The following is a 23,020-nucleotide window of genomic DNA, read 5'->3' on the forward strand; positions in this document are numbered from 1 at the left end:
AGGGAATCATATCGTAATCTCGACCGGAGAAATCAAATTAACAGAATAGGAATGTGTTGTGCTCATAAAAAAGTTGTGCTTGTAATATTGCCCCCGTGTTTTATCACACAGCTCAACTTTTAAAAATACCACGTTCAGTACCTTTTAGTAACTGTCACTAATGCTCTGCGCTGCTCACTGATAACCAGTAGTTTGAATACAGACTGTAGACTGTATATACGGTCTCTGATACAGACACGGTAAGACGTCCATATTATAGCTTTACAGCCAACAGCGTATGGATGTGATGTAAAATGGTAAAAATGATGAATTGTGATTAAAAACTGATGAATTACAGCAAAAAAATATCCGTTACTATGGCTGATATGAAGCCTGTGCTGTGTCAGAAACTCGCGGATCCCGCGGATCCGATGCGTGTTCATTTTATGTCTGGAGAAATGTCCGAATTCCAAATCTTGATTCGGAAAATAGCACATTTTACATATTTAGGACTTAATGTTTTTAATAATGGCTATAAAAAAATGCGTTCTGAAAAGTCAACATGTCTCAAAAAAAAATATCGAGTGATTTAAGGAGGTCTCTTTCCCAATGTTAACAAACTGGGAAAAGTCTTTCTGGGTCAGTGTGCATCACGTGACGCTGTAGTTCCACTTTCGGCCACTATGTAAATTTTGCATCAGAAGGTGGCACACTTCCTGGGGGCTTGACCCAGACGTGTTCCTGCCCAACCCAAGATGAAGTGCACCTGTTATACCATGCTGTATGCAGAAAGGAGCCAACAGCATAAAGCTAAGTCATCATTTTCTCTTTCATATTTTAACTCCTGGGAATTGTAAATAATTGGGATTGAAACACAGGGTTTTCATTTTAAGGCAACAAAAATCACTGTGGGTTATAATGGTCAGTGAATGAAAGTATAATTTATTGTCAGACGGGGTTGAACTGCATGAAAAACAAACAAACAAAAAAAAAAACAGCTCTTGTTCTCGTTTAAAGTTCAGAGCCGTTTTTTCCATTATCCCATGTTTGGTTAGAAACCAAAATCAACAAAATGAATTTAAAAAAATATGTTCATTTTGTGATTTAATGGAAAACAGTGAAGAAATGAGCCCTGTGATAATCTGGCGACCTGTCCAGGGTGTACCCCGCCTTCCGCCCGATGACAGCTGGGATTGGCTCCAGCCAAAAAAAAGATTTAACCCTTTAAAACCTGGCTCCACGTCAGTTTTGATGTGCTGTATTCAAATGACTCTCACTAGCTATTTAAGCCTAAAGCCTGAGCAAATTAGTTTGATCCTGGTAGAGGGATCCTTCATCGTCCTCTGCCGCTCTTCCTGAGGTTTCTTCCTCCCCCCCGTTCCAGGGGTTCTTCTCGGGGAGTCTTTCCTTAGGTGACATGAGGGTCTAAGGGCAGGGGGATGTCGTATGCTGTAAAGCCCTCTGAGGCTAGCCATGTTTTGTGATAATGGGCTCCATAAACTAAAATTGATTTGAGTTAAGTTAAACATTGTCATCACATATCTGTGTTCATGTGCCTATAAAATGTTTTTTTTTCTTCTTCAACATGTTATGTCATGTTACTAAATACACAAACTGTGCATGGTGCTCGGAGCTGTTTGATTCAAGGTCTTGAATTTAAAGGGATAGCTGAGGATTTTTGAAGTATGAGACACTTAATTTTAGTCACTGAATAGCATACAGCAGCTCGCGGTTGGTGCGTTCCCTGTTTGTAGAAATAGATGGGGCACGCACTTCAGAACTCAACATTTCGATTGTGTGCACGTGTTTTCCAACACAAAGATGCCAGTCATTTACAGTGATTTACAGTTAACAAATTCAAGCCTTCAGAAGTTTCAGGTTTAGTGTCTCTCTCTTACACACACAAACACTTTTAAACACATTTAAGAAATATTTATAAACATCTCTCTCTCTGCTGCTGTCAGGATTCTGTTTAGATTTCTCTAAACATTTACCAACATTGTTAAAGTGTTAATACAGTAAGTAAATACATGCACTTACTCTAATACACACACAAACACAGAGACCTGTTGGCGTGTGCATGTGCTTTCCAATACAAAAATGCCACTTCATAATTAATGGTCCACTTCTGGCTCCTCTGAAGAGCCAGTTATTCTTAACACATATATTAGTATACACTGGTGGCCCAGTTCTCGTTATGTTATTCCTCATACTTATTGTTCTTTGTTAAACACTTACACTCATATATGAATTACACACGCACTTCCACACATATTCCAACATCTTTGTTACTCTCTGTTGCTTCTGTCAGTATCATTTTTAGATTTCTCTCAACACTGCTGCACTACACATGTACTTGCTACAGCCAGTACGTGGTTAGCAAGTGGATCAGCGGCAGACACCCTTCGAAATTTCTGCCAAAATTTCCTAGTTTTTCTTCTTGTTCTTCTTAATCTTCTGCCAAAATTTGAACAAATTGGAGCTACTCCCACAGCTAGCAGTGAATATACTCCAATTTGTACATCACAATGTAGGAATTCTTGTGGTGGTCAGATTAAAGTGGGTTTGAAAGCTGGCTCATGGAGCCTCCAAAGGAGGGGAGACGCAAAAATTCCCCATTTACCCCAATACAAATTGAGATGAGAAATTTCTGGAAATTGGCTACCGCAGACCTTTCTTTACTCAGTGATTTGGGCAACGTAGCAGATATTTTTCCAGACAGAAATAATATGGCTGCGTTCTTTACGACCTCCTCTCTCTACCCGTTGTAATATTTCGACTATTTGTTGAAAGGTATGGCTGGGAAATGGATCAGTTTGACAGGGGCATTTCCATCAAATTTAACTGCCTCCTTTGAGCTGACCTGAGAGGAGAGGGGAGAGGAGGGGTGCACCTGGGCCAATAATTACCACAGCAGCGGACACTTCCACACACAGTGCCATTCTGGTGTGTGTGTGTGACCTTTCCGATGCAAAGTTATGCCTGGTCCGCTTGTCTAATAGTAATTAATGGTTAACTCACTCTTTCTATTGCCATCATTGGCCCTTGTGGCCCCTCAGGTGTAGGGGGCCCTTTATTGGCCCTTGTGGCCAATTAAAAATGCCACTTACTGATTAATGGCCATTAATTGGCCCTTGTGACTTGTGGCCAGTGTGGCCATCCCCCTCCTCCACCTCACATACATTAGTGGCCCCTCAGCGGTAGGCACCCTTCGAAATTTCTGCCTAAATTTTCTAGTTATTATTTTTCTTCCGCCTACTTTTTTGCCGCTTCATAACTTCAACATACTTCAACATACAAACTCCATTCAAACTTCAACAATTTTCAGCTTAATTGGGAATTTTTACCCCATTCAATGTTCAAACATGCCAAAAGTTCAACTTTCTTCAAAACCCTTCTCCTCCTTCATACATTCACCCACAAACTTAATTCCACCTTTGAAATATTCCACATTATGTCAGTATTAAAAAATCTTATTCACATTTCAAATGTCTTTCAAAGTTTTCAGAATATTCAAACCTGTTTGAAACTTTGTCAAAATGCCAATTTCGAGATTTAACATTGGTGTCTATGGGATAGAATGTTCAACTTTAACCTTTTTTCAAGCATCTTTAAAACGCTTCTCCTCCTTCATACATTCATGTAAAAATTTCATTCCACCTTTAGAATATTAAACATCATGTCAGCATTCAAACTTCTATTTAGATTTTGAAACATTCAAACTTGTTTGAAACTTTGTCAAAGTGCCAAAATCAAGATTTAACATTGTTCCTTATGGGAGAGAATGCACACAGCTAGAGTGAGGGACACTAACTGGCAGAGTGAAGACAGCCTCCCAAACATTTGTCTTTCTCTTGCCATGGCATCTACAGCTGTTGCTCGTCACACACCATCTTTGGTGACAATATAGTAAAAATTGTAGCCTTTCTGATAATGTGACTTTGGAACCAATCAATTCACACAGCTCCTACTGTGGGCAAGAAAGGAAAAAGAAATCCACCAACCTCCCCAATAACTCAATGTACACGAGTCCAGAAATCTCTGCAGAGCAGCAGTTCATGTCTCTCTTTAACTCCTGCTCAGTCTCACACAAACTTTTCAGGCACAAAATGAACACCCAAGTGTTCCTCAGCCTGTCTCTCTGACAGTATATGTCTGAAGTGTCCTGGAGGTATTGTCATCAACTTAGGGCCACTTGTTTGAGAGTGGATGTTCACCTCAAATCGCTGACATTAACAAGCAGGTCCAGAACCTCACCCAGCAGTGACTGTTACCACGGTAACCTGTGGGGTCTGCTAGACACACCAACACTGTGACACAGACACTGTGTCCCAATTCAGGGTCTGCATCCTTCGGAGGACGCAGCCTACTCCTTCGGAGGCACCTCTAAGGACCGCATCAATAGTTGTTAAATGGGACGGTCTAGCCTTCGGAGGATTTCCTGGTTGTGTCACCAGATGTTCGCGCCTTTACCCCCACGTCAATTGATTCCTGCTGTCAAGGCTCGCCAGACATCGACAGAGAGAGAGAGAGAGGGAATATATTTATATTTTGCTGGAGGAGAAGGAGAAACGCCTCTGTCGGCATTGGCAGCTGATTTATCTCCGGGCAGTAGAGCCTCGCTCAATGGGTACAGCACTCTGCTGCGAGAGGCACATCGGGGCTACAGCGCCGAGCTGGCTCATTTCCATAGCTAGTATGCTAGGTGGCTATGTGTTAGCATTACTAACGCCACGTATTATTAATGAAATTATGAGATTTTAATGTCCCGCTAAGTTTAACATATCTGGCGTTTGGTTTTCAAATGAGTAAAACCCTACATTAAGTTAAATCAACGCTCTGATCTCCACTCTGTGCTGCCATTATGACAATCATTTTTGAAGATCGCGGGCATGCAAGGAATCTTGGGAAATGGAAGGCCGCGAAGGATAGTAGCGATGTGTCCTCCAAAAAGAGGGAAAAGAAGGCGGCATTTGTGGGCTGCATAAGAAGGAGCCTTCAAATTGTGACCAAATGGGACAGCCTTCGCGCATTCGAATGCAACCGCCGAAGGATGCAGACCCTGAGTTGGGACACAGTTACAGACACGTACACACAGGATTTGACACATTCTACAGACAAATCAAACAACCTGCTGCTCTGTAAGCAGTTTTGAACCTAAACAAACACATTTAAAAGGTAAGACATCTAAAGAAATGTTTTTTATATTATCAGCATATCTTAGCTAAATTAACATGTGCATTAAAGCATGATATTGGATAATCTGCTGCTAAATTAGTAGATTTACCAAGCAATAACAGATATGCTAACAGAGTAAGCTAACGTAAGCACACTGTACTGAATATACTGTACACATATCGTTAGCAGCTAACAGCCTGTTAATTTAAAATGTCCTGCTCTTAAATAATTTCGTCAAACACTGGGGAGTTAAAGGGGAGAAAAGGCTTGTGTGATTTATTTTGCAGGTCAGTGTGAGTTACATGTCAGCTTTGTTAAAGACAACATGGTGCTTGATAGCAGAGTGCTATTTTATGGTACATTAGTATTGATATGGATAAAGAGTGCATATTTGAGATCTAAACAGAACGTAAAAAAAACATTACTGTAAACAGAAACGTATTTTAAGGGTGAGTGTTTTTAGCTTTGTGATTTATTATGGTGTTATATAAGTAATCTTGTTTTTGTATATTGGTAACTAACAATAGGAGCACTGGGTGCTGGAGGAACTATTTTGAAGCGGGTTATAAAAACACAGAAGGCTCTATTTTAATGCAGTTCATTAACGTATAAATCCAGTAGAGGGTAATATTACACAGCCTGATGAAGGCTCTCCTCTGGAGCACAGATCTGACTAATTCATGCATTCACATGCAGCGGTTTACACTTTATATTGAAATCACTCTCTTATATTAACAGTAGTGTGATGACATAGAACAATGAAGTAGCCTAGACCTTTTTAAACAAATGAAAAAGCTTGGACACAGGGACAGGCAAGCTGACGATAAAAGTCTGATAAATTATTGAAAAAAGGATCAATATTTGTAGGCCTTTCATATGAAACACTATAGAACCAAATGCTGAGGCTAGTACAGCAAAAGCTAATTTCCAAGCGAGTAATTCACTATGATAAGCGCAAACTTAACATAACTAACAAAGTCTCATAACTGAAGTTGGGGAACAAACACACCTCATCTCTGATGCGGTTTCCCACCCGGGCCTATAAAAGTATGTCTGACCCTCTCTCCTGTCCTTTTCTCCCTCCCTCTTTCAGCAAAAGAGCTTCACAGGATTCAGTGGATCCTGGAGACTCCTGCACTAAGACAACACCCTCATCCTGAATGTCAGCTTCCTGTCTTCTGCAAGCCTTTCCCTGTTCCTTATTTTTATTAAACCATAAGGCTTCCCAATGGTGAGCTCCTTGTTTGAGGAAAACGTTCTTATGCAGTTTTTTAAAAAATAACAACCTCACATATTTTTGTAGTTGTAATCTGTGGTGAGTATAAGACTACTTCTACTGACATTACTCAACAATATTTTCCTCATCTGCGTGTAAATGGAGAAAATGTGCACATGTACCACCTTTCTCTTCACACCTGGATCATCCCCATGCAGCACAGCAAGAAATCTATCAGCTATTTATGTTTCTGAGTTTATTAGATATTAATTAAACTAATTAACTGCAGTAAGTAAGTCAGTAGAAAGACAAAGATAAATAAAATACACGTTTATATATATAAGGAATAAACAGGAACCTGCTCCTTTACCATGGTAAGGTAAGTCTAAAATATGTCAGCATAAGCATCTATGTCATAACCACATCACTCATATTTATACTATGTAATTATACATATCATATATATATATATATATGTATATATAACATTTTGTTTTTTACAATATAGTTTATTTTTTGTATCTTAATCATATTTAACCCTTATTTAGCACTCAGTCTATTCTTTTCTGTTGCCTCTGACTCTTGAGCTGCTGAAAGGTGTGAATCTCCCGAGTGTGACATTAATCAGGCTAATCTAACCCTAGCTGTTAACATTAATCTTCAAATATAAGCATGTTTTACTTTAAAAAAACAATATAATAATGAAACTACATATAATGCGCTCCATGTATATTGTCAATCAATGCTTTACTGCTGTTTAGCGAAAATCTGATTTTGTCTGTCCATATAATGTATTCAAATAGCCTGCCAGACACTTCCGGGAACTATTCGAAGCCTCCGTGAGTCACCTGACACCTGAGCATTTTGAACTTCCGTTGTCAGTACTCTATCATTGCTCTACTGTTTACTCTAGTGCACTAAATCAAACTAATTAGACTCCTTTACACACTTCAACTCCTGTTTTTTCACCATCTTCTAACAAATGTCAGCTTTTTTAACAGGCTTTTAGATGTTCCACACAATGAGTAGTATTCAGCATTTTAATGACATTCATGCAAATTAAACTCCCTCACACTTTTTTTCAGGTATTGATACTGCTTCACCATCTTCTAACAAATTCAAGCAAACATCGCAGTGTAGCATATATTCTACCTGATTAGAATCATTCAAAATTTTAAAGACATTCATCAAAATTTAACCTGTTCAACTTTTTTTTTAGGTAATCATACTACTTCATGTTCAAGTCATTCAAACAAGCATTTTAGCGTAGCGTAAGCTATTCAGTAGTGATGGCCAAATGAAGCCTTGTGAACCGTCTTTCTCTTCTGAGCCAACTGGATGGCGCTATTGTTCAAAAAAAAAAGAAAAGAAAAAAAGGTCAAGCAAAGGCACTCTCTGTTCAACAGAGAGTGCCACCGAGTAGACTCAGAAAAGAAAGAAAATGGTTCATGAGACTTCATTTGACCATCAGTACTATTCAGCATGAGCACTGTAGCTTAGTGTAAGCTGAGCGTAAGCTGAGCATTCACACCCTTCAGAAATTGCATTCTCTAATTCTTTATTTCCTTTATAGAACCTCAGCCAAGGTCAGCTGTATGTCTAGTTTATCAGGAGGCTTTACCAGTGGAGGAGCAAGAGTTCCATCTCCTGTGAGTAACATGTCCAGTACTGATAAATTTGTTTTGTCCTTTCCAAAGCCTTGTCCAGAATTTCTATCCCCATTTTGTCCAGCAGGGGGCTGAACGAGCTTTCCAGAGATTTCCTGGTTTATTGAGGAAAAATGTTGCAATTGGCCCTCCTGTCCAGCAGATGGCAATGCCTCCCAGGAGAGAGCCAGCAACTCAGCCATGCCTGTTTCTTGTCGTTTGAAATTGTGGTTATTCTAAATAAATATTGTTTGTGTCTGGCTGAGTGTGTTATTTTTAGACAAGCCATATTTCGGCTCTGGCTTTGCTTGCAGTCAAAATCAGGGCAGGAGTTTTATTGCTTTTGGTGTGCACACAACTAGTTCGTTAGATTTTTCCAGTTCTTTTAGTCTGGTATGCCTCTTTTACCTAGTGGTTTAAGTTGTAAAAAGGGGGAGATGGGGGTTAACCACTGACCCCCCCCCTCCCCCAACACAGGCACAATGAAATCCATTTCTGCATCAAAATGGACATATTAGAACATAACCATTACTTTTTGGATGGTTAAACATAGCATACTGATCAAAATACATTTTAAGTTGAAGTTAGTTGTTTAATAGAGTAAACAGACTTATTTGTCAGACCATTCGGTCTCAGTGTCTTCCAGGATTCAATGATTAAAAAACCACACTCACTGAAGTGGCTCCACAAAGGTCGTAATCAAATCAAGGGTAAACCTGTCAGTATGGCAATTCATATTTTGGGTGATTTCAGTGCGTGTTTTTGTAGGCCAGATGTCAATTGAATGTTTATCACTTCGCTCCATTTGTGCCCCTTGGGGTCATGTGGAGGTGCTCGAAAGAAGTTTCAGTTTCATTGAATAATTTAGCATTTTCTTATATTTAGTAAGTTTTCATCATCATGTGCGACACAGTGAGATCCTTTCCCCTCATCTCTCTGACACACAATCATGTCTCATTAATGCATGTTACTAACTTTGCTTCTTCCCCAGACATTCTGTGCTTTTTTACATCTCACAGGTCCTCTTTGATGGAGGTAGCCCCTGGATCAGGGTCCTGCCTGATCCCCATACTTCTCTTATTGTTAGTCATATTTCTACTATTGCAATACACATATAATTATTATTGTTACATATTATACCATATATTAATACATCTAATATGCTATCATATACTGCCAATAGTTAATAGTCATATTCCCATTATTACTGTTATAGCTGTCATTGTTCAATAACTAAAGCTAACATGCAGTGGTGGAAGAAGTACTCAGAGCTATCACAAATCACATATAAATCACAAGCAGATATCGCTAATCGCAATTGGCCTCAGCATGCAACACCCTCAATCTGATCAGACTCACTTAAGGTGGATGTTAAGGTGGACCAACTATTTGCATGATAGTGGCAATCTCAACCACTTCTAAACACACAATAGACACAGAAAACTATGTATGTTTATGAGTGCATTCATAATGCCTTATGAATGCACTCATAACAGTCTGGATGGTCCTTTTCCTCTTTGGCCCACAGCACACTTTTCCACTTTGCGTCAGTCCATCTCAGATTCAAAGGTTTTCGGTCTTGCCGCTTACGCGCAGGGATTTCTCCAGATTCTCTGAATCTTTTGATGATATTATTGACTGTAGATGATGAAATCCCTAAATTCCTTGCAATGGTGCGTTGAGAAACGTTGTTCTTAAACTGTTGGACTATGCAGTGAACCTTGCCCCATCCTTGCCTGTGCACGACCGAGCCTTTCGGGGATGCTCCTTTTATACCCAATCATGACACTCACCTGTTTCAAATTAACCTGTTCACCTATGGAATGTTCCAAACAGGTGTTTTTTGAGCATTCCTCAACTTTCTTAGTCTTGTTGCCCCTGTCCCAGCTTCTTTGGAACGTTTTGCAGGCATCAAATTCAAAATGAGTGAATATTTGCAAAAAAAACAATGAAGTTTATCAGTTTAAACATTAAACACATTAAATATCTTGTCTTTGTAGTGGATACAATTGAATATAGGTTGAAAAGGATTTGCAAATCATTGTATTCTGTTTTTGTTTACGTTTTACACAATGTCCCAACTGCATTGGAATTGGGGTTTGTAATTCACTATGAATGCCGTCATAATGCACTGAGACCTGGCTCTGACCCTCTTGGACAGAAGAGCAGGCAGGCCACCAGGTCTAACTGTATTTGGTGTACCACTCCACGACATAGTTTTAAAGAAGTATTCATGTGTGTGCGTGACTAAGTGTGTGTACCTGACACCTTCCGTTAACACACAGGTCGGCCTCGTATGGTCCACAGGGCGTCCCATCCATCACTCTGTCAGCCATCAGGACAGGAACATCTCTACCCACCGGGCTGCAGAACAACACACATGGCTTCTCTGCTCACACACACACACACACACACACACACACACACACACACACACACACACACACACATATATATATAGAGAGGAAACTGAGTAATTTGTGTTTTTACACTATGATCTCATTATAAAGTTTTCCTATTGTGCATGAATAAATGTTAATGGTCTATCTTCTCAGTTTCCTTATAATTATACATTTCCTATTTTTTGGAAAAATTAAGTTAAAATAGTTTTTATAAGCTGAGCAATTTGGTGAGAAGGAGAACTAGCGGTGAAGCACAAAGAACACAAAAAAAAGACAGTCATCCAACACATATGTTCTGTGCCTGCATGTGAGGAGATACCCCTCCACACCAGCAGATGGAGGTCGTCTGTCATCATTATTCAAATATGGAAACCAGAAGACCGCCTTGATTTTATGTTGAAAGAAAAAAAGCAGATTTAGAGTGTGGCAGTGAACAACAACACAAACCATCAGGAAATGTTTCTGTTAGGACCTCAAAGGCTAAATAAAAACAATCCAACCTTATAAAACAAGTCTGTTTCGACCTCACTTGCGCTTGAATTTAGCCGTTTGTGTACATTATTCACTTATGTTTGTCTTCTCCTGCACTGAACTGAATGGCCAATCAGAATGATTTAATTCATAGAAGGGCTCCATGGCTGCCACTGCCACCGCCAATTCCCCTTATACCCCTTTTTCAAAAAATTAGCAGATGACATGCTGATTTGTCAAACAAGTGTAAAACTGCTTAAACATAGGAGATAGACTGCATTCCCACTGCCAGTGAACACACAGCTGCAGTACATGAGTCTGCCCCTCTGTCAGCTTTTGTGTGTGTGTGGGTCATTTTGTTGGTGTGTCCGTGTGTTGTAAACAGTAGAGGTCTGTGGAAACTTTTCAGTGGTTTATTCTATTAATGTATCTCTTACCTGTTCAGTCTCTCTTTCAAACTTAGTGCAGACTAACTTGGAATAATGTTATAGCACTGCTTAGGTGATGGAGGGTTATTAGTGACAGCGAACCATTGACTCTCGTGGGTTATGGTGCTGAAATTACCACATTCACCCGGGTGTTGTGTTTCCATCAATGCAGATTGGAGCTGGAGGCGATAAAAACCTGGGACTACTTCAGAGTCATTTTGCCCTGGGTGTGAATGCCAAATGTTAGCAGGTGTTAGTGGGATTTTTGTGCAGTGGAAATGAGGCTTTATTACAGTGTGTGACTAGACAACTCTTGTCAGGACATCTCCTTGCTTTGATTCAATACAAAAAAACAAAAAAAACGAATAGTTAACACAAAAAGCTGTCACTGTGTGTGCGTGTGTGTGTGTCTCACCATCATTAATAATAGCAGTCAGCATGTTGCCCTTCTTCTTGCTGGCATGTCGGTCATATGACAAACACTGCAGGTCTCGGAAGCTGGGTGCCCCCTTAGGACAGGGAGGATTTTCACAGGCCTTGTGTTCAACATTGGCTTTCTGACAGTGTCGACCTCCAGGACCAGGCCTGCACGCACACACACACACACACACACACACACACACACACAAGCAGAGTATAATATGCACACTCTAGACAGAGGCTAGCATGTGTGTGTGTGTGTGTGTGTGTGTGTGAGCACTGCTATCTAACAAGGTTAAATGCAGGATGTGTTTGAGCAGGTATAATCATGGTAGTTCAAGCAGGTCAGAGCTATTAACAGTTTTTATACACACTGCACAGAATTCTGACATACGTATATTTTATTACGAACAGACCTTTTTAGCAGACTTAAACATATAAGAATTAAATTTCTAGTTGTTGCATGCTTCTATAGAAGCTAATCAGAATGTTGCATGAGTTTGCGCATCAGTTTAGTTGGAGGATTTTTTAGCGAGGTGCCTCTCTGCAGTTTAGCACTCAGCTGGAACTTCTTTAAGCTGGAGAAACATCAAGCCTTGGTTGATGCACATGTTTGTGTTACCAATATGAATTAATTATATCACACAAATACACAGAGATCCAATTTCTCACTGGGAATATGCCCAGTTTAATTGAAAGGTAATCACACGATTGTAAAATGCTGAGTGTGAAAGCATCACGGTAAACTCGGCAGCAAAATCTGTCTGTAAGTCACACTCTTAAAAGCAAAAAATATTTTAAACTCCATAAGTTGTCAGTTAATTTAACAGCAGGAGATATACATACCTCATGTGAACATAAAAACTTTTTTTTGCAATAAAGTTTTTTCAAAATTGATGTTTCAATTTGTGCAATTTGAAGGTTAATGGAGATCTGCCTTGTAAGACTGATGTGTAAAAAACATGAATAACTGCTAAGGTCACAGCATGAACAGAGGACATTGACAGCACATGGACAGACTAGACAGTGCAGCACAGCACAAGAGAAGCACAGCCAGCAGTTGTGAAGTTAGGCTGCATTTACACCAACATGAAAACATTAGCACTCCCATTCACGTAACTGCGGGTAGTGCATGAAGGTTGAGATGGTGGGGTTGCAGAAGGTACAACCCCCCCCAAAAAAAACAACAAAAAAAACACAGCAACCCATAACAAAATGTTGAAAAAGATGTGACATTTTGAGCAATGCAGCTTTATATCATGCTGCGGTGGCCAATTATGTAACCACCAATTTGAGCAGAAAGATGACCACAGTTCAAGGGAACAAGGGAATCTCTTTGCATCCTTTCATACTACAGTAAGTAAAAGAAATAAAGTATGTAGTAACAGCCCATGTGTACTATCCTACAAGGGGGCCAACATAATTAAACTTACAGAAGACATATACTCAGTTAATGAGATGGGAAAATTGGCTTTCTCTCCACTCCCCAACAAATGGGTCAGTTTTGTGACAATCGCTCATTATCATAGCAATCTATATTCCAAATTTAGCCAACACAGGCACTGCCCTGCTCCTGTCACATCTCTGCTAAGACCTGAACTCCTCACAGACCCGTAATCCTGACACTGCACTCGTTGCAGCTGGAGACTTCAATCAGGCAGACTTTAAGAAGGCTATGTTTCACTGCAATCAACATATTGACTGCCCTGCAAGGGGAATAAGGACACTGGACCACTGAGTGACCATGATGCCATCTTGTTCAGATCAATGTATATAAACACTACAGTTCATGTCCCCAGTGACGTGAGCAGTCAGGAAATGATCAGGCCAGTCAGAAGCTGCCCAGTTCCACGACACCATAATCAACCTCACTGATGACCTTCATGAACTCACCGAGTCTGTGCTGACTCTAATCTGTAAAACAACATGGGCAACTATGACAAAAACCTCAGTTAACCAACATCATTTTTCTTGTGCTGCACTCAAACGCCTAACACAAGTTTTTGAACCTTTGAACCCTGAGCACATTGGTTTGATTTCTTTCAACAGGGGGGGCAACTGGCAAAAACTGTTGCAAGAAATGAAAAGGCCTACCTGAAAGAGGTAGAGGACCTACTGCTGAGCATCAGCAAAACTAAGGAGGTGATAGTGAAGAAGATGCTGTTGCTAACTGGCACCTACAGAGTGTGAGCACAAGCAACAGAATTCTGCTGCAGGTCACTTGTCTTTAACAACAAGGATTTTCTAAAACTTACATCCAAAACCTTTGTGGGGACAGCCTTTTTATCACAGTGTGGGATACTTGAACAAACAAACACAGACAGACATGTGACATACGGAGGGTTGTCGCATTTCCTCTGTCTGAACTGGACTCCAGTTCCGCAGGTCCTACTGCACATGCTCCACTGGCTCCATGGACTCCAGTCACCGTCCACATGCTCAGGGATGGGAGTCTTACTGACACACTCACCCGCCCTGCACCACTGACACAAACACACACGAAAATTACGTCAAATACACACAATCACCATAATCTTCATTTAGGGAAGTCAATAGGCATCTTGAATGATAAAATGTTTTCTGAGAGAGGTAAAGATGAGTCAGTGACTGTACATTAAGACTGATGGCATGACAACTCCCCAAAAGTGAAACCAAAACATACTGTGCTGGTGGCTCGCTATTATTTAAGTATAAGAAATAAACTCCACCTTCTCAGTGTTAGTGGATGGGACATGGGCCAAACTAAGAATTTTCTAACATTTTTTTCCTAGGATGGTTGCTGTCAATTAAGATAGTCTTGTAGGTCATAAGGTGAAGAGAGTGGAGTGATTCTCATTCTATAACGTAGGTTCTACTTTTTAAATGTGCTTTTGCATCCACAACACCCTTATGGACTTTGTGTTTAAGATTCTCTGCAAAATATCCTGTTTTTCTGTCAATATCCATAAATGCAAATAATTGTGAACTTCAACTGGAAGTACTGCCATGGGGTTGTATGCCTCCGTGCACCAGTCAAGTTGCACTTACAGTTTTATATCCATGTCTGTAAAAAAAGAGATGCTTCACACACATCTTCCCCCTGACAGCAAAACAATTCTCCACAATCAGTTTCAAGATTAGTGTCACCAATTTAGTATCTGACCAAATGCCTCTTCCTCTGTTCCTGAGATATGACTTTTAAAAATGGCCAGAAAAGTGTTTTTGCATAACATATGATGTCACAGTTGACCTTTGACCTCTTGGATAGAAAATGTCAGAACTTCATCATTTTATTCTATTAGACATTTGTCTGACATTTGAGTGCAGGAATTCCTGAGTTATGGCCAAAGAAAGTTTAGAAGGGTCACAGTGAACTTGAAGTTTGACCTTGGCCCACCAGATTCTAATCAGTTCATTCTTGAGTCCAAGTGGACATTTATGCCAAATTTGAGGAAACTCCCTCATGGCTATCTTCAGATATTGCCTTCACAAAAATGAGACAGATGCAAGGTCCTGGTAACCTTGGCCTTTGACTGACAAAATCGCATTAACTCATCTTTGAGTCCAAGTGGATCTTTGTGTCAAATTTGAAGAAATTCCCTCAAGATGTTCTCGAGACATCACATTCACAAGACTGGAAAAAATGCAAGGTCAGCTTAACCATGGCCTTTACTCACCAAAATCTAATCAGTCCATCCTAAAGTTCTCTCAAACATCAGTGCCGAATTTGAAGAAATTCCCTCCAAGTGTTTTTGAGATAATGCTTTAACAAGAATTAGACAAATGCAAGGCCACCATGACCTTGACTTTAGACTATCGACATCTTATCTTATTAAGTCCGCCCCAACATTTCTTGCCTAATTTGAGCAAATTCTTTCAAGAATGAGGGACAAGAATGAGACAGATGAGGTCACAGTGATCTTGACCTTTGACCATCAAAATCTAATGAATTCATCCTTAAGTCCAAGTGAATGTTTCTGCTAAATTCCAAGAAATTCCCTTAATGCGTCATTGATATATGATATTCAAAAGAATGGATCGAACAGATGGCCAAACAGAAATCATAATACCTAATAACATAATAAAAAAGGAGATCTTATGCTGCTGCTTTTGCTTGACATTTAATATACATTAATCTCAGCATCAAAAAGTATCTCCCAAACTGACCATTTAAACCTAAATGTCGGAATAAGGTTTTGGTTAGAGTTTTAGTTAACTCAAGTGTTTAGACCATCAGATATGGCAAACGTGTGCAAAATATGCTTGAAATTCAGTGACTGACATCAAGCAAAATTAGACGTGGTAAAATTTTGCCATAATTTTGTTTAAACACTAATCTGGAAATGATGAAACATGAACATTTTTTATTTTCTCGTGCAGAACCATAAGGTGTTTTTGATTAAGTAAAAATGTTTCAGTGCCCCATGTTGTGCAATGGCATTGAAATCAGCTTCATTTTATGGCCCATACTTCTATTCCACTGATAAATGTTTAAGTGTTCATTTTTCTGAAAAGTTTGTTTTGTCGATGATTAAAAAAGGAGCAAGACATCATATCTGACAGCTGTGTGTGTCAGTTGATGTGCTTGCTATAAAAGGGCAGTATCTGAGACATTTTGGGTTCAATGTTGTGAAGTGGGAGGACGTGGAGACATGTAGTCCATCTTTATATACAGATGTGAGTATTTGTGCATGTGGTAAGCACAGTGTGTGAGTGAGGCAGTCATACCTTGTCTGCTCCACACTCAGTTCCATCCAGAGGAGGATCCAGTTTGGTCTTGCATGATGTATCTCCTTCTACTAAACACCACAGGCCGGCACACATCAGGTGCTGATACAAACACATACACATGCAGAATTCTCACATAAATTGTGGTTTTCTCAAGACAAATTTAGCACCAGTTAAATTTATTCTTAAATTCCACTAGTACAACAGTCATGTCATACTCACCACTGTGCTGCTCTCAGTTTTCCTCATTTACAAATTCATGCTATTCATGCTTTGTCTTTGTTGTCTTTGGATCATGAAATAGAACTCAACACTACTTGCTGATGTTTCACATTAAAAGGGATCACTACCTGTCACTTGAGAATGCAGCCAGACAGAACCTTCCGCGTGCGCATGAAATGCTGGACAGCATCAGGTAATAAAGCTGCTGGTAACCACGTAATATAAGGTGTATGTTTTTGTTCTACACCTTACCATGTGGCTCCTTTTCTTAAACCTGACCATTCATGACTTTGTTGCCTAATTCCAATGCTTTGCATCACTCACTAATGCTCACATCACCATCCTACTCTCTTTTGTAGTGTTCTCAGTTCTGACAGAAAATGCAGCGTTACCTAGAACATACTTCACCTTTCATCATCTGACTGGCAGCTCCAGACTACATTTTTGATGACATCACAAATTTGAGTTTTCACACTCTTGTTTTTGGACTTTGGAGAGAGTTGCTTGTCTTTACCTTTTTTTTCTTAATGGGTGTACTTCCCCTTTAAATGCTGACTGTGTTTGGCTTGAAGACTCTGTTTACATAAATGACACTGATCAGCCCCCCAAGTCACCTTTCCACAATACTTCTGTCTGAGCGCAGATGCAGAACTTTAACTCTTTGAAACCTGAGCAAACAGGCTTGATTTCTTTCAAAAAGATGGAAAGCAGGCCCCAAAGATTAGCAAGAAATTGAAATTGAATTGAAATTAGCAAAAAACAAAAAAAAAGAATAGTAAAAGAATAAAACCCTGAAATGACACCAATAAAAGTGCTACAATTAAATCAAAATAATATAAAGTAATTATGATGAATACATTTTTCTGAACGCAGCACAAGAGCGCTGATGTTGGTCAAGGTTTCAAAGGGTTAAGATGGAGGAAGTTTCACTTCAGCAGCGGCCATGTTTAGGATCTTTGTGTCCAGACGGTAGAAGCTCCTCCTGAGCCTCTCAGTGCTGCTGGTGTAACTGGTGCCTTCTTCCTGACCTCAACAGGGTGATTGGGATCTTTCATGATTCTCCTGGTCTTACTCTTCACTCACACATATCACACTAATCACTTAAAATATTTAAGATGAGTGGTGAGGAGGCTTCTACACAGAGCACAACATCTCATCAGTGAGGAGGATAGAGAGGAAGGAGGTCCAGGGGGTACTCAACGGATACAAGGAGAGGATGTTGAAAATCCCACCACGGCTTCAAATCAGAACGGACTCAAGTCAAGAGAGGCCACCAGAAGCATCCCAGTGGGACACCTTTTCATGGCTATACTGTCAGAACATCTAACCAAAGTCAAGTCACAATCAGTCAGCGCTTACGACAAAGGCAGGACCACCAAGGCAGGATGTTTCATTTTATATGTTATATTTCAACCCCAAATCCAAAAAAAGTTGGGACATTGTACAAAAGGTAAATAAAAACAGAACACAACGAATTGCAAATCCTTTTTGATGTGAATTCAGTTGAACACAGTCCAAAGAAGGGATAGTTAATGTTCAAACTGATAAACTTGTGTTTCTTTGTAAATATACACCCATTCTGAATTTCATGCCTGAAACACATTTCAGAAAAGTTGGGGAGCAACAGGAGCAACAAAAGACTGAACATTGCGCAATGCTCAAAAATACCTGCTTGTATCATTGACAGGTAAACAGATTAACTGGTAAAAGATGTTGTGGGTTTAAAAGGGGCATCCTCAAAAGGCGCAGTTGTTCACAAGCAAGCGTGGTCACTATGTGAAAAACTGCACAGGCAAACAGTCTAACAGTTTACAAACCACCTCTCTTAAAAAAAGACTTGTGAAAAACTGAGGGATTTCACTATCTACAATCCATAATATCATCAAAAGATTAAGAGGAGTTAGGACTTCCGGGTTGATGGCGAGCTGAGCGGACGCGTGGAGCAGAGCTCCCGAGTATAGTTCGTTTTATCTTAATAATTACGCCAATAAAGTGACCACAACGTCGCGCCAACGACCTTATTAGATTAGTCTTTCATTCAAGATGTCGGAAGGAAACAAAAAAGAGAGGCCGGCTACGAGAAGCACCGAGGCAGCGGCGGCTGCGGCGGAGCAGCAGCTAACGTTAGCCTCGTTGGTAACTGAGCTCGAGAAATCCCGGAGTAACATCACGGAAGCAATAACAACAGCGCTCGTGCCGATTCAGACAACACTGGAAGCCGTAAAACGCCAGGTTGAATCGTTTGAGGCTCGTTTTGCCGAGGCGGAGGGCGCACTTTCAGACCACAGTGACCGGATCACCACGCTGGAAACTTCCATGGAGGAGCTGCAAGCCACTGTGCGGGTCCTTGCCAAGGAAAATGAAGGACTAAAAGATGCATTGGATGGATATGAAAATAGGCAGAGGCGCATGAACTTGAGGGTCCTCGGTGTTCCCGAGGATAGCGAGCGGGGACAGTGTCCCCTGAAATTTATGTCCGAGCTTCTGGTGAAACTGCTGAACGACGAAAGCTTTACAAAACCCCCGGAGTTGGAGAGATGTCACAGAGCCCTGATGGCCAAGCCGAGCGCCGACGCGCGTCCCTGACCATTCATCCTATGCTTTCATCGCTACCAGGAGAGGGAACGGGTGCTCCAGCTGGCGATAAAGAGACGCCAACTCTCCTACGGGGGTAATAAAATCCTCATCTTCCCCATCTTTAGTGCCCGGCTGGTGGTCAAGCGTAGCGCCTATAAGAAGGTGAAAGCACAGCTGCACGACAAGGATATCAAGTTCAGCCTGCGATACCCTGCAACGCTCGTGGTGTACTTCAATGGGTCTCGACACTCGTTCAGCTCCGCTGGGGCGGCGGAGGCCTTTTTTAATCAACACCTCGGCCCAGATGTTGGAGTCCGATCTGGTTCTGACCGCTGAAGAATGTACGATCACCATGGCAACTGAACACCATAAGAGCCTGCTCTTTGATCTGACCTCTCTATGGTATGGCGCTGCAGTACACCTGTCCATTTAGGTTTTGTACAACACTGGTAGTTAGTTTATTTCACCTTATTTATTTATTTATTTTATTTTCTACCAGACTCTTACTCACATGGACAATACAATAAGTGCCTTATTCTCAGAACTGATTTAAAAGAAACTTATTTAGGATGTGAGACTTTTTGCCAATGTTTTTGTTTTGTGTGTTACTTTATTCCCCATGTTGGAAAGGCACTTAATACACAGTATTATTCTGGTTCAATATGTTATTGGCCACTTAGCCTTTTATTTCAATTTATTTTACTCCGTGGTCCGTTGGATATTTATGGCGTTATATGTTAAGATGTTAAGCTCGGGAGCTTTTACTAGGTAAGGTAGATAGCTCAATGAGGGTTACAAGGAAGTTATGTGTATATCACAGAAGGGTGGGGTGGGGTGGGGGGCACACAGGCATGTTATACTATCACATATCAGGATTACATTTCATTCTGATCAAGGGTTACTTGTATGGCTAAATACACTATACTATCCCTCAATGTTAGGGGATTAAATTCACCATTTAAGCGCTCAAAAGTTTTAGAATTATTGAAAAGGAAAAATGTTGATGTTGCTCTCCTATCTGAGACTCATCTAGAACCGCCTGATGTCCGTCGTATGCAGAACAAACACTACAGAGAAGTAGCCTCCTCAGGGGATGGATCTAAGACCAAAGGGGTTATGATTCTAATGAAACGTAAACTAAATTTGGCAATTGATAAAATTAGTTGCAATAATTCAGGGAGATTGGCTTATTGTGGGGCTTCTGTCCAAGGGAAAAAAATAGCCTTTGCAAGTATATACGCGCCCACAACCTTTGACCCGTCGTATTTTCCCTGGTTAACTAAAGAGTTACTGTGTCTCTCTAATTACTCACTTATTGTAGGATCAGACATGAATAAATTTTTTGATTGCAGTTTAGATAGATCTATTCCATCCATTACGCGTTCACAAGCCTTATCCTCTGACGCTTTAAAGAACTTTGCTAAGGACAATAATTTGGTGGATATCTGGAGGATTCAGAATCCTACGGCTAGAGATTACACATATTTCTCCCCATATCATAAAATGTTCTCAAGAATAGACTATATCTTAGCCACTCCAAACCTGATCCCAACTGTAGATGAAGTTGTATTTCTACCTCGTAATATATCGGATAATAATACAATAATAACCTCATTTAATCTAGTTTTCCTGCAAGGCAACCCTTCCAGGTGGAGGTTTAATACAACCCTTCTTAAAAATGAAAAATACATTTCACAAGTTAAAACCAATTTGGTAGAATTTATTAATATTAACAAAGATTCAGTCTCGGATTTCGCAATTGTATGGTCAGCGATCAAGGGTTTTCTGCGCCACAATGCAATTGGTTTTCCATCTCATGTTAAAAAATGCAGATTGCAAAAGATTTCCCAATTGGAACAGGTTTGCAGTAATTTAGAGAGAGAGCTTAAGGACAACTATAGGGATGAAGTGGAAACAAGGCTTAAGTCAGCGAGGGCAGAGCTAGATGATATACTTAGGCAGCGGGTTGAATTTATGATGCACATCACTAAATATAGATATTATACTGACAGCAGTAAACCGAGTCGTCTTCTTGCTTTAACATTGAAACGGCAAGAAAATCAATTCAACATCCCATGTATTAACTGCCCGGTGAAGGGACCGGTCACCAAAACAGCCGACATTAATAATGCGTTTAAGTCATTTTTCGAGAATCTATACTCCTCAGAGGACAAACTTTCACCGGAATCTTTCGATTCATTTTTTGAGAAGCTGAGCCTACCAACGCTGTCTGACAATGAATCTAAGGAATTGGATGCCCCAATAACTTTAGATGAACTACACAGAGCAGCTAAATTAACCAATAGGGGGCGCTCCCCAGGAATTGATGGGATCCCTGCTGAGCTATATCTAGAACTATGGGATATTATAGGTCCGATTTGGTTAGACACTATTAATTCCGCTATAAGAAAGGGATATTTCCACAAAGATCTTAACACAGCACTTATCTCAGTGCTTCATAAACCTGGCAAGGACCCCCAGAACTGTGCAAGTTACCGCCCTATATCGCTAATTAACGCAGATATCAAAATTTACTCCAAAGTTATTGCTAGGCGTCTGGACAAAGTCACAGGAAAGTTAATCAATCCGGATCAAACTGGCTTCCTTAAAGGACAGTTAGCATCAGACAATGTTCGCCGACTTTTACACATCATAGCTGATGCCCAAAAGACAGGCTTGCCAGGCGGACTTCTATTTCTTGATGCGGAAAAAGCGTTCGATCGTTTGGAATGGGGTTACCTGTGGAAAGTCTTGGAAAAATTTAATTTCGGCCCAACCTTCATTAAAATAATTCAAGTGTTATACTCTAATCCTTCTGCTAGGGTTGTCACAGCTGGGCAGCTTTTTAGTATAAGTCGCGGTTCTAGACAGGGCTGCCCCGCATCTCCTGCCATTTTCAATTTATCGCTGGAACCGCTAGCCCAACACATACGACAAAGCACATTAGTTGCTCCAATTCAAATTGGCCCCACACCACACTCCATTTCAATGTATGCAGACGATACACTTGTTTACCTCTCCAACCTACAACAGTCTCTCCCAAATGTGCTGAAAATCATAGAACATTTTGGTATACTTTCTGGTTATAAGATTAACTATTCAAAGTCCATCCTACTGTTGCTGAACACAGATCTGAAGAAATTAAAAATCCAATCCTGCATTCCAGTGGCGCAGAGAGCCGTATATTTAGGTATAGAAATCAGCCCCTGTATCCAGACAATAGCGAAAAATAATTACTCTTCCATTCTGGGAAAAATTGAAGATGACCTTGAGAGATGGGCAGCACTTCCTTCATCAATGCCTGCCCGCGTAGCTATAGTCAAAATGAATGTGCTCCCACGCATAAACTTTATAAGTTCTATGCTCCCTTTACCAACCCCAGTGGGGTTTTGGCCAGAAACTTGACTCAAGGCTTAAAAAGTTCATTTGGAATGGGAAAAAACCTCGCATCAAATGGTCAACATTACAACGAGATAAATCCCAGGGTGGATGGGCTTGCCCTAGCTTTAAGTTATATCATTGGGCGTTTGTGCTACGTTCCTTGAAACACTGGTTTGATGCAGAGGTAGCTTCCCCCTGGAAGACTTTAGAACAGGAGCTGGTTCGTCCTCTAAGACTTCAGGATGTGGCTTTCTCTGGACTTAAACATAAGAAATGTTATTCTCAATTTGGCCCAATAATATCATACGTAATACAAACTATGCAGAATGTAGAGAAATATATGGGTTTTAAATCAAAATGGCATAAACACTCCCCCATTTCTCATAACGCCAA

The 23,020-nt window shown here is 40.4% G+C and overlaps 1 protein-coding gene across 2 annotated transcripts in view; it reads right to left on the reverse strand.

Annotated features, from left to right (window-relative positions):
• Positions 1-23,020, reverse strand: part of adamts17 (ADAM metallopeptidase with thrombospondin type 1 motif, 17) — a 144,859-nt gene that overhangs the window by 62,737 nt on the left and 59,102 nt on the right. For both annotated transcript variants that reach the window (XM_088081458.1, XM_042485175.2), the window contains exons 11-14: positions 16,448-16,549; positions 14,078-14,223; positions 11,736-11,905; positions 10,281-10,408 (exon numbers count right to left, since the gene is read on the reverse strand). In XM_088081458.1, coding sequence (XP_087937584.1) covers positions 10,281-10,408; positions 11,736-11,905; positions 14,078-14,223; positions 16,448-16,549 — 546 coding nt within the window. The remainder of the gene's footprint in view (positions 1-10,280; positions 10,409-11,735; positions 11,906-14,077; positions 14,224-16,447; positions 16,550-23,020) is intronic.

The sequence above is a fragment of the Plectropomus leopardus genome, chromosome 1 (assembly GCF_026936395.1).
Source record: "Plectropomus leopardus strain MGB_pleo_1.0 chromosome 1, ASM2693639v1, whole genome shotgun sequence".
NCBI lineage: Eukaryota > Metazoa > Chordata > Actinopteri > Perciformes > Serranidae > Plectropomus > Plectropomus leopardus.